Genomic DNA, 12946 nt, shown 5'->3' on the forward strand with positions numbered 1-12946 from the left:
AGATTTTAATTCAGGAAGATGGAAGTCTTCCTGACTCCAAGCCCAGTGGTCTGTGCACTATAGCACCACCTAGCTGCTAGGTGGATTTACTAACCAGATTTTCTTTGTCACAAGGAAGGGCTCAGTACTGAGAAATAGAGATAGTACTGAATGATGGTGCCATAAATAGAAGAGGCTCAGTAAAACATTTTTTTAAAAAGAAAGGCAGGCTCCATGTTCTCATACACTTTTTGCACCCTATAAAGTCTAGGGAGGCAGTGAGGTACAACAAGGAAACAGGTATTTAATACCAGGCACTACGGCTGGGGATGCAAATACAAGTTCCTGCCCTGGAGGAGCTTATTTTCCAATGGAAAAAGACAACACCTAAAAGAAAATGTCCTGGGTCCTCCCCTGACACACACTTCTCAGTGTAAGTCTCTGAAGCTGAATTATAGATCACTTGCTCATCTGCATTGGGAATTTCCACACTGGGAGTTCCCTACTCTGATGAAATCACAGGTCCAGAACAACAACAGATACACTCCTGAAAGGGGGGAAACAGGGGAACAGTTGGCCCAGCAAGAGGCAAGGCAGACATTCAGTAGAACCCTTGTGGATGGACCCAACGAGGACTCACCTCCAAAAAGGCGATCTCATCATTTTTCATGAGCAAAAGTTCAATCTCTTCTTTCGTAGACTCAATTTCCCTCTTTTTCTTCTGCAAGACCTGACTAACATGGTCATATTTGTCTAAAACTCTCTTTTCTTCCTCTTTCAGCTTCCGCAGAGAACTCTTCTCATCTGATTCAATGAGGGCTTTCATTTCTTTATATTCATGTTTCAACAACTCCATCTTTTTGGCTGCTGTTTCCTAAGGGATTCAAAGAGAGATTCTGATTTGGAGTGGCTTTAAATAAGAGGAAACAGCCCCAGTGCTTCTACAGAGCTCTTTCCCTACCCCATGACAGTCATTTCACCAGAGTAGTGCTAGACACCCTAACACAAGCTGAGGGCAACATCTGCCCTTTGATTAAAAATGGAATCAACTGAATCCATCTTCCCCATGGTCAACTTCCAAATATTTGAAGACTCTAGTCACTGCTTCAAGTATGGGTCCCTTTTATCCTAGAGGAACCTCTGGACATGCCCCCCAATTTGTCAACATCTCTACTTAGCAAGCAGAGGGGGAACAGGGTGCAAGGTTATCTTTTAAATCAATGATTTAAATGACTTGCTATTTGACTTATAACTAGCATTTACAAGCGCAACTTTGATTCTCAGCTCTCAAGAAGGGTTAGAATGACTTGTAAGACCTATAGAAGCATAGAATCTTGGGCTGGAAAGGATCTTAGATGTCATCTAAGCCAACCTTCCCCACCCTACAGCCATCTCCAAACAGTGGTCTTTCAGGCCTTGCTGCAGCCCACCCAGGGATGGGGAACTTAACTGTTTCACAAAGCAACCAGTTCCATTGAAAGATGACTTTAATTGGTGCAAAGTTTTTATTAGTGGACTGGAATGACAGTGAACTGAATTAGTTCAACCACTAATTCTCTCCTTGTAAACAGAATCAATCAATTCCGTCTTTCCCATGGTAGACTTCCAAATAACTGAAAATTCTAATCTTCAAATTAGAGTCAAAAGATTTTAGGTATGTGAGCCTCTGGGCACATCCCCAATTTGTGAATATCTCTGCTAAAATGGGTCAGCTAGGAGTCAGGGAGATAAGTCATCTAAGCCTGGATGACTGGTAAAGGCATTGCCTACTTACCTGGACTGCATTTTGTTTCAACTTTACATCTTTCAAGGCACTTGAAGCCCTAATGATATGATCAAATATGGTTGCCAGCTTCTGCTTCATCTTGGACTGCAATTAAAAATAACAGGTGTGAGAAAAACTGGAATGACTATCAGTGTTCCTCAGCAACACCCATGATGCTCCCAGAGGCTGCCAGGTCCCTCTGCTATATCCCAAACACCATATATTTGGAAAAACTAATTTTCTCTGCCAATCGTCTTTTTCTGTTTTTCTATGTATATGGAAATCATCATTTCAGCTGTTTTTTTCATTAAGTTCAGAATAAAAAATTAATATTTTTTAAAAAATAAATCAGCAAAAGTTTTAAATTCAAAAACAATTCATTTTCAAGGCATTCTCTCTCATTTTAAATGACTCATTTTCATCTCCCAAACAATCTTGTGATATAGGTGTGGCTTACTATTCCCAATTTACAGATGGAGAAACATTTTCCAAGTTCCTAATTTGCTGCAAGACCTTGGAGAGGTCATTTCAATTTTCTGGTTCCCTTGCAAATGGGGAGATTCAGACTATTAGGTGTTTTTAACTTAGGATCTGTGAATTTATTCTTTTAATAGTCGGGTAACTTTCTCTATAATTGGTTTCTTTAATTATTCTATGTATTATATTACATTTTATGCATCAAAAAAACCTTATTCTGAGAAGCAGTACACAGTTTTATAAAAAGGGTTGACTCCTCCAACTCCAGGATATCTAAGGTTACTTGCAGCTCTCACATTCTTACTGTGACCTGTCCAAGATCACACAGCAAGTTCATGGAAAACCTGATTCCATGGTATGGACATAGAAATGGGGAGAGGAGAAGTCAGTCTTTTGACAATAAGGTTGCATATGATCTCTTGGGCACCCGGGAAAGAACTTCATTTCCCCTATTTGGCTGGTAGTAACAACCCCCTTGACACAGTCCAGAATTCTGAGCCTGACCTGAAAGCCAAATTTGCACAATCAAGCCATGACATGACAACAGTTACTCTAAAAGCACAGGTCACTCAGAAGTGTCCTGTTTGAACCCCAATTATAGGATGGTGCCCTCTTCGATTAACAAAAAACAAAGAAACAAAAAAAAAACCTTTCTTAGTTTCATAAAGCCTAGGCCCAAAATAGTATATCACAGAACCACAGAGCTGGAAGGGAACTGAGACGCCATGTGTTCACGGATTTGGGAAGACAGAATGTGGGACAGAGGTGATCTACTACTAATTTGCTGTGTTACCTTAGGCAAGTCACAATTAGAATATCAGAGCTGGAAGTAACTTTAGAAAACTAATTTCCGTTATTTTACAGATTACTTTTTCTTTGTGTTTTCTTTTGCAACACAACTACACCAACTAAACTACATCAAATTGCTTGCCTTCTCAAGAAGCGGCGAAGGAAGAAAGGAAGGGAGTGAATTTGGAACTCAAAAATTTTAACTGCAACTACTTTTTCGTAGTAGCAAAGGACTGGAAATTGAGGAGTGGCCCATCAACTGAGAAATGGCTGAACAAGTTGTGGTAAATGGAATATTGCTGCGTTATAAAAAAATGATGAGCAGGCTGATTTCAGAAAAACCTGTTAAGACTTGTATGAACTGATGCAGAGTGAACTGAGCAGAACCAGGAGAACACGTACACAGTGATAGCAATACTGTACAATGATCAGCTGTCATGATCAATGACTTGGCTCTTTTCAGCAATACAATGATGCAGGACAATTCCAAAGGACTCATGATAAAAAATGTTATTCACCTGCAGAGAAAACTGATTGATTCCAAATGCAGATGCAAGTATACTATTTTTCACTTTCTATATTGTTTTTATGGTTTTTTTTCCTTTGGGTCTGTGTCTTCTTTCACAATATGATTAACATGGTAATATGTTTTGCAGCGCTGAACATGTATAACCTATACCAAATTGCTTAACAACTCAGGGAAGGGGGAGGTGAGGAAGGGATAGAAAAAATTAGAAACTCAAATTTTTAAGAATTGAGTGTTAAAAACTGTCTTTACAGGGAGGAAAATAAAATATTATTTTAAAAAAATGCTGCCACCAAAAACCTCCTCAAAACCCCAAGAAGATTCAGATTAAGGAAAAAGTAATGTGTATGGTGGAACCAATTTTCATCATTAAAAAGGAAAAGGTATCTTTTTGCATGACTTCACAAGTATAATGGGTTTTGTTGCTTGCTTTCTCAATGGGTTTCAGATGGGCTGGGGGAAGGAGGAAAAGATTTTAGAATTTGACATTTTAAAAAATGAATGTTAAAAAACAAATGATAAAAATATTTTTGAAAAGAAAAAAGGGAGAGTACATGATGACTAGAGTTCATAAGGTTCGAAGACTTTACAAAAATGCTCTGGGCTTGAAAGACCTCATCATGGTTCAATTCAAGAATCTTTAGATTCCTACTACTACATCCCAGGAGGTTCAGGCACAAAGAAAAACAACCAGAAGCGTTCCTGATGTCAAGGAGCATACGCTTTTTACTACAAGATACAACAGATAATGTCCAAAAAAACAAAACAAAACACCACAGAGAGAAGTTCTGAGGCATTTTTGGCCTGGTAGAGAGAGACAAAGACAAAGAGACAGAGACAGTGTGAGACAGACACACAGAGAGACAGACAGACACATAGATTTACAGTAAGCCTGGTTGATTCTCTATTTCTGATCATAGGAGTTAGAACTGGAAGGAGCCTTAGGGATCACCTAAGCTAATCCTCTGGTTTTACCAGAAGATTGAAAGCAATAGGAGAAAGAACCCTGGCTTCCAAGTAAGAGGACCAGAGTTCAATTCCCACTTCAAACATTTGCTACCTGTGTCACCCTGGTCAAGTCATTTGACCTCAGTCCCTCATCTGTAAAATAATGAGGGTGGATTAAATGCCTTCTGAAATCCCAGCTCTCTAAAATCTATTACCCAATAAAGACTGAAGGAAACAAAGTTTCTCATCTCAGCTTCACGGTTTTAGGGCAGTCACTTCAATCCGGGCCACTGGGAAACTAAAGGAGACCCTCCTCTCACTCCCCATCACATATTTCAAAATAACCTTGGGACCTTCGGTTCCCCAGATTTAGCAATACTGACCATAGGGAGGGAGGGACCCCGGATCCACCTAGGACCTCTCTGAAAAAATTCTGGGGAAGGAATTTCCCGCTAGCAAAGCAAAATAGCATTTTCCCAGCAATCTGTAAATTACCCAGGGCACGGAGGGGAATAGGAGACTTGCCCAGGGTGACACGGCCACTATAGAGGAGGCAGGGCTTGAACCCCCTCAAGGAAGCCCTCTCTCGTGGACTGTGGCCTTTTCTCCTAACAAGTCTGGGTACCGGGCAGGAATGACTTCGCCTCCTCCTACAGACCAAGAAACTGACACACTCGCACAGAAAAGGGACCCAAGCGCCCCTGCCGCCCAGGTAGGCGGAGAATAGGTGCCCCTAGATTCTCGAACCTCTCTCTTGAACCCCCACATCCACAAGCCCCCTACCTGTTTCTTGGCTGAACTACAGGTTCTTCCCTCGGAAGGCTCGAAGGAAAGAGAAGGAAAGGGAGGAAAGAGAAACTAATCCCGGCCCCGGGAAATTGAAACTTAGCTGGGCCGCAGCTACCGGTATCCCGCAGGGGCCTGAGGCTAACCCCGAACCGCTGCCAGGCGTCCCCCCCGCCGGACCTCTCCCCGCTCCCCCTCTGCCCACCTTCAGCTGGGTCCTGGCCACGTCCAGGGCCACCGGGGAGCAGGTCTTGTGCCCCACCAGGCAGACGCTGCAGATGCAGACGCCGTGCTGCGAGCAGAAGAATTCCCGGAGGCGGCTGTGCTCGGGGCACCTGCGACTGGCCAGGTCTGGGACGGGCGGCTGCAGGTCGTGGCTCAGGAACACCGGGTTGTCCAGGTGCGGCCGCAGGTGCTCCTGGCAGAAGGATGCCATGCAGGTGAAGCACGTCTGGGCGGCGGGAGCCCGCAAGCAGTAGTCGCAGGCCACGCTGCCGGCGGTGTCCTCCTTCGCCTGCGCCCACTTCGCGGACGGCAGGTCCGAGGACTCGCCATCTCGGGACGCACCGAGGGGCTGCCCCGAATCCCGGAGGTTCTGGGCTTGCTGCACCTGCTTCACCACCGCGCACAGCGCCGTGTTCTTCTTCAGCTGGGGCTTCTCCCGGAAGCACTGGCGGCACTGGGGGCAGTAGAAGCTGGAGCTCTGGCCGCCCCACGCCTCGTCCAGGCAGGGCGAGCAGAAGTTGTGGCCGCACGGGATAGTAACGGGCTCCTGGAAGAGCTCCAGGCAGATGGAACAGGTCAGCTCGTCGGCCAGGGGCTCCAGCTCGGCCATCGCGCTCCGCTCCCGACGCCTTCGAGGAAGAAAAGAAACTCTCCGGGCTCGGGGGAGAAAGAAATGAAACTAGCCGGAGGGGAGGGGACCCCGAGAGTTACGGGAAATCACGTGGGGAGTGGGGAGGAGTTGCAGGGCCGGGCTGGCCCTGGGGGTTGTGGAAGGAAAATATCAACATTCCGCCTTTGAGACACGCAAGCCAGAAAGAGTTGTGTTTCATTGACGTGCTCTAGCGAATCCAACAGACGTTTATTAAACACCCACTATGTGTCAGACGATGTCCCTAAACGCTAGGGATACACAGAAAGGGAAAAATAAAAATTCAAAACAACCCACAATCTCTGTTCTTGAAGAGAGTATATTCTAATGCCGCCTATACATGCGTATGGCCCAAAGGGCTCAAGGTCCCCCAGCGCATCCTGGGTCTTCGCCAGGCATCCTGAGGAATATCTGGGCACTGGATTCAGATGGCTCTGGAGGAGAAGTGAGGCTGGTGACCTGCACAGCCCTCCCTCACTCAAAACGAAGTCATGTGCAAGTCATGTCATCATGTCTCTGATGCCATGGCCCTCTTTGGCAAGGAAGGACGACCACAATATATGCGTGTGTATGTAGATAAATACACTATCTCTCTATATCCATATAGGTAATCGCGAGGAGAAAGCACTAACCTTAAGGGGGAGTGGTAAAGGCTTCTTGCAGAAAGTAGGGCTTGAATTTAAGGAAGGCAAGAGGAGGGAAAACATTCCAGGCAAGGAGGCTGTCACTAATGAAAATGCGAACTTCAGAGATGGAGCATCCCCTGCAAGCAACATCGAGGAAGCCCTTGTCACTAGATCGAATTGTATGCACAGGGGAGTGAATGTCAGGAGACTAGAGAAACGGGAGGGAGCCAAGTTATGAAGGACTTTAAGGCATTTCCACCTTGGAGAGAGGGAGAGTTGTCCATATTGTCATATACTCTGATACATCTCTGTACCACAAGATGACATGGGGTAGAATTTATAGAAATCTTGAACAAGCAGAAGATCACAATGCATTAAAGCACAGTTTAGGATTACCTTTCCAGAAGTCACTACTCACTTCCTTTTTGGACCCTTCCTTTCAAGGATTGAAAAAGATTACTTCCTACTTCCCCCTCCTCTCCCTCCCAGCCTCCATCTATACCTTAATCATGAATGGAAAAGAGGACACTGCCCTTAGGTGCAGTGCCATTCACTGCAGGTCAGGGGGATGCTAGGTTCTTATTTCAACCTAAATTAAATTTGGCTCTCATTCTTAATCCAGTCCTTTAACCTTTCTTCTACCCATTCTCTTAAAGGGAAAGTCTGAAAGACTTTTAGGTTGGAGAAATATTATTCCTTAATATTTCTCTTGAGCTAAAGAGGGAGGCTTTTACTATGCTTTCATAGGTTGGAGGAATGTAGGGAACCCTAGAGGTCCACAACGGTTTCAGGAGCACATGATGGCCTGATAAGCCCACTTGATTGTGCAAATGGAGCAAAGGTTGTTGGTTCGGCCCTCCGGAACCCTACACAATAGTCCCAGTTCTCTCAGTCTTGAGTAAACATTCTGGTACTTATTAAGACTTTCTAAGGCAGTCGTGAGACTGGTATCTGTACCTTAAGGAGGTAAATGTATCACTAGCTTGCCACAAGTATGGAACTTAAAAGGCTGAACAGTATATAAGGCTTGTACTTGCTAATAATAAACGGAGCTTGCTACATCTCTGTCTCCCGCCTCATCACTGCGTGCCTGAGACTCGAGATGTCCCACTGGTCAGGGGTCTCTTCACTGAGCCAGCCGTTACCTCAACAGAGGAAGAATGATTAGGACAACTCCTCAGCACAAAATAACAACCCTAATGGCAGAGATCCATCTGCCCAATGGGAGGCTAAGGAAAGGAAGAGATGGCTTCACTCAGTTGTTCTGTGAATTGCTACAAAGTGGAGTCTGGAGACCCCAACCAATCCCTGACAGTCTTTTCCACCCTGGGCCAGCAAGGACTTTCCCAGCCTTGTACTCTTTTGCCATCCCAAACCTCCTCCCTAGTAACTCAGGTTATGCCTGTGATTTAGAACTGGAGGTGCACTTAGAATAAACCACTTCATCCAGCTTCCTCATTGTACCCAGAGGAAACTTGGTACCAGAGAGGTGAAGCCATTCACTCAATGGTGTACAGGTTGTATGTGGCAAAGTCAGGATTAAAATTTCTCTGACTCCAGACCCAAAACTCTTCACTGTGTAGTTCAGACTTCTCCCTTACTTCTAATACTGCTGGTTTTGTTTCTAGGCAGCCCATTTAAACTGGGAAAGGGGTATCTTTGCTTCAGTCCATTTTTCATCCTTTTCTCATGTCTTTTCCTGGGCATATGTATGCAGAAATCTATCCAAGAAAGGACTTCTTCCCTGCCTTGATGGAATAGGAGGCAGCTAGCTATGTTACACTGGAGAGAACACTAGCTTGGGCATCAGAGGGCTGTGATTTCAGATCCCCTCCAACCCTTTCTGACCCTGTTGAGTTGCTAATCTGAGCCTCAGTTCCCTAAATATCTCTAAAATAATCTTTAAAAAATGTCTAAATTTCTAAAAGAAAGGATTGGGGTAGGTCCATCTGGATTCATGATCCTATTATCTCTATGTAAGGGAATGCTGACATAGAGAATCACTTGGTGAGGAAACTCCCTCTGCATTGTAAGGAAGCCCATTCTCTGCTATTTATAGTGTCAAATCAAGAAGTATATATTAAACACCTGCTATACCCTGGGGATACAGAGAAACAGAGAAAGAAGAGTCACCTAGAACACACAGAGATACAATGACTTGCCCAGGGTCACGTGGCTAGCATATTTCAGAGCTGGGGCTTAAACACAGATTTTCCTTAGAGTGGAAGCTGGCTCTCTAGCCACAAAGCCACACTGCCTCTATGATATATACATACCATAAAAAATAAATAAGGGAATGGAAGTGGGAGGGAAGAAATGAGAAAATAATGTGGGATTGAGTCAAAACTTGAAGTCCTAGTTAGAATCTCCTAATGCTTCTTGCTTCTGCACACCCCCATTGGTCAACCAAACTTTGAGGGAGATCTCTTTTGAGGTGGGATGATGAAACAATGACCAAAATCATTGCTCCATTTGTTTTTTCGAAAAGTAATCAATTTTAAACTCCATTAAAAGGAAATCCCTTTGCAAAATTGTGTGACTATATGGGGTCATCCCTAAGTATAGCTCTAAGTATGGGTCACTCCTTTAGGATGTAGGAAGTTGCTCAGTTAGCCTGGTAGGATTACAGAGCATGAGTCATTGCATGAAGGTAATTGATACTCATTGCAAAATCTAGGGATGGACTGAAAAGATTGGCCCTGACCTTTGAAACTATTTGTAGAGTAAGCTAGCCAGGTATGTCAGTCTAGAAGAAAGACAACTATGGAGGAAGAGCTCAGCTTCAGAGGTGGCTTTTTACTTTTCCCCTTGCTCCTATTATAAAATGGCAGTGGATGGGTAAGAAAGGTATATGCTTCCCTATGGTAATAGCAACTTGAAACGGAAACATATACCAGTGTCCAGGGCAGAAGAGAGTCCAGCAAAGTCTAGCTAAATGTGTCAGGGACAAGAATCAAGAGTTAGCTGCTAAGAGAGTGGATTGCATTCAAGAGATGGCAGTCCCCAGACATGACATTCTTACTGGTCTTATGGCTTGGGCTCTATTTTGTTCTAGAAAGGCATCATAGTACCATAGACCAGGATATTAGTCTAGCCCAAAGCTGGAGTCAGTAGTCAATCACTGAATAAGATTCTAGCAGAGCCTGAGAGACCAAGGTTAATGAAAGGAATTGGAGGACATCAACCATCAGTGGTGCCCTCAGCCCCACTACAATCCCCACTTTGAATATATCTTGATGACCCATATTCCTCTTGTGTGTACTTCATTTACCAACTCTGTAGGTATTTCTTCTTCCCTCTGACACCTTGAATATTTGTAGGAAATATTCTCCAGGTTTATGAAATGCTGTAACTGATATCATTTCAGTAAATGCCTTTGTCTTGAGCAAATTATGTACTATGACTGACTAGACTCAAGTCAACAAACATATATTAAGAAGGATCCAAATCTAAGGATACCTTAAAGGACCAAGCTGAGTCACTTGATACAGCACATTTTTTCCCATAGGGCAAGAAATAAAAATAAAAATAGAAATGGGGTGAAAATTTCAAAGCAAAATTATAATAAAATTTTCATGTCAATTGATGCATCTGGACCTTCTACTGGTAAGCACTTTACTATGTGCCAGGCACTGGGCTAATCAGTGGAAATATAAAAGTTGAAAACAGTCCATGCTCAAGGAGCTTACAATCTATTGCAGAAGACAGCATGCAAACTGCTAAGCATGTATAAAATATATACAGTGTAAATGGGAGGCAGTCTTAGAGGAACTAGCATTAAAAGGGTCTGAGAAAGTTTTCTTGCAGGAGGCGGGATCTTAGCAGAGACTAGAAGAAGCAAAGGCAAATGTATGCTGGGAACTTGTGAATTATATGGTGTTAGGAGTGTGGACCTACAAAGTCCTTGAGGACTCAACCTGCAAGTTTAAATGTGGATGGCAGGTGTCCCAGAGAGGTACCACCCCTGTGTTATTTAAAGCTCTCAGGTTTTCTCATGCAAAAAGACTTGGATGAGTATTTCAGTTGGAAGAATTTGCCATTTTTCTTGGTGATAATAATAAAGGTTATAATGAAAATTTCCTCCCTGAAACTGAAGTATTTAGTGGATTTTTTTAATGGAGTATACTCAATAAATCAATGTAAGATCTTCAAATTCACAAAGAACCATGAACCTCAGTTATGCTGTGCCATGGTGATACCCAATTTACAAGTAAGTGAGTGCCCCCAGGCATTATATGTATGCTACTTTTATTGTTATATTGAAGTTGTTTATGTGCTAAAAAAGAAGTGGTAATAAATTCTTATTTTATTTGAATAAAGTATGAACCAAAACAAGGTGGGGTAGAAGAGGAAGATGTCATTATATAAAGTTTGGAAGCTTTATCTTTCAAAGCATTTTCCAACTCCACCAATGTATTAAAAGTACCATCTCCAAGGTTACTAATATTTTTAACTGAAGCCCAGGGAGTGTGAGTGTCTTCTTCAAGGTCACAGACAGTAGTAAGTGGCAGGGATAGAACTGCTACTCAGGTCTCCTGACAAGGCTCCTTCTTCATGGAGTGCTTTGAGGAGCAGAATACTTGTAGAAAAGGTTGGTAGGGAGAAGCTACTTACTTACCTACCTTGGGTCTTGAAGCTAAAGTGATTCATCTCCATTTCTGCAAGTCCTGCTTCTCTTGTGGTTGTTTTTTTCTTTCCCTTCTTTCACCCAGTTTGGAGATGGAGGAGAAAGGATGGAAGAGAAGACAGGGAGGAGGAGAGAGACTGCTAAATCATATTATTTTTAGTCTTTTTTTAGTCCTGTCCAACTCTTCATGACCGTAATTGGGGTTTTCTTGGCAAAGATACTGGAATGGTTTACCATTTTCTTCTCCAGCTCATTTGATAGATAAGGAAACTGAGGCAAACAGGATTAAGTGACTTGCCCAGAGTCACACAGCTAGTGAGCATCTGAGACCAGATTTGAACTCAAGATGACTTCCTGACTCCAGGCCCAGCATTCTATCCACTGTGTCATCTAGCTGTCCCAAAACATATATACTCTGTGAAACATAACACATGTGTCATGGGTGGGGTCTTTTGTCAGAAGCTGTTTTGGCTTTGCTCTCCCAGGATGGGGTAAAGGATGTGGTTTGCATTGATGATGTTCTTATAAAAATAAAGACTAATTAGTAAGTAAGCATAAATTCAAAGGACATATTAAGTACTTAGGGAAAAGTTTGAAAGAAATAATTCTTTTGATTCTTCCCACCCACCCCACCCCCACACCTAGGAAACTCCTGGTGAGGAAATTTCTTCTAATAATATAGATAAGCAATTGTTCTACAATTTAAGAGTCTTAGAGGCTTGCTGGGACAGGGTCAGCAGACATGCTGTAAAGGGCCAGATAGCAAATATTTTGGGTTTTGCTGGCTAAAAGGCAAAATTGAAGACATTATGTAAGTACTTATATAACAAAAGAGAAAATTTTCCAAAAATTTTTATTGATGAAATTTAAAATATAATAATAAAAATGATAATAGAGTATAATTTTTTGTAAAGCAGGTCTACTAATAAGAATGGAATTGGGGAGGATAAAATTTCACTTAATTGGGGTTCAAAATTAGTGTTCCCTATCATCAAAATTGACTACAAATGTTCATCTGTTAATTGCTAATTTTTAATGAGATTTTATATATTTGGTCTTTGAAAATGACTTTTTCACATAGATAACAGCTGGCAGATACTGATATCATTCCATGAATAAATATGTGGCTTTAATTGTGCATATTCATTGCTCAGAAGGCGTTTATAGAATTCTATTTTATTTTTCTCTTGATATTTGCCTTTTAGCAGATTAATCACTTCCAATTGAAGATTAGGGGGAGGCTCCTCAGTTGTCCAGTTCAATGGATTTTGAAATACAGACATTTCTTTTATACTTCAGTCAAGGACCCCAAAACACTACTGGAACAGTAGTTTGAGCTCAGAAAATATTTCTAGTGAAAATTTGGGTGGAAACAAAGCTTTCATTTTTTTGTTTTAACTTTTGAGAGCATAAGTATGTAGAAAAGTTTGACATTACTTGTGAATTCAAACAACATTAATTGTCCTAGAATTGATGCTACCACAGTGTAAATTTCACATAGAAGTGTTGCTTTGCCTTGTAATTTTAGGTTTAATTCATCAAGAAATAT

At 42.4% G+C, this 12946-nt stretch overlaps 1 protein-coding gene across 1 annotated transcript in view; it reads right to left on the reverse strand.

Moving 5' to 3' along the window:
- Positions 1–6201, reverse strand: part of LOC140528705 (E3 ubiquitin/ISG15 ligase TRIM25-like) — a 29275-nt gene extending 23074 nt beyond the window's left edge. Inside the window, exons 1-3 of the mRNA XM_072646775.1 lie at positions 5476–6201; positions 1754–1849; positions 620–853 (exon numbers count right to left, since the gene is read on the reverse strand). Of these exons, the coding sequence (XP_072502876.1) occupies positions 620–853; positions 1754–1849; positions 5476–6105 (960 nt within the window). The 5' untranslated portion in view covers positions 6106–6201. The remainder of the gene's footprint in view (positions 1–619; positions 854–1753; positions 1850–5475) is intronic.
- Positions 6202–12946: the final 6745 nt, after the last annotated feature.

Source organism: Notamacropus eugenii, chromosome 2 (genome assembly GCF_028372415.1).
Source record: "Notamacropus eugenii isolate mMacEug1 chromosome 2, mMacEug1.pri_v2, whole genome shotgun sequence".
Taxonomy (NCBI): domain Eukaryota; kingdom Metazoa; phylum Chordata; class Mammalia; order Diprotodontia; family Macropodidae; genus Notamacropus; species Notamacropus eugenii.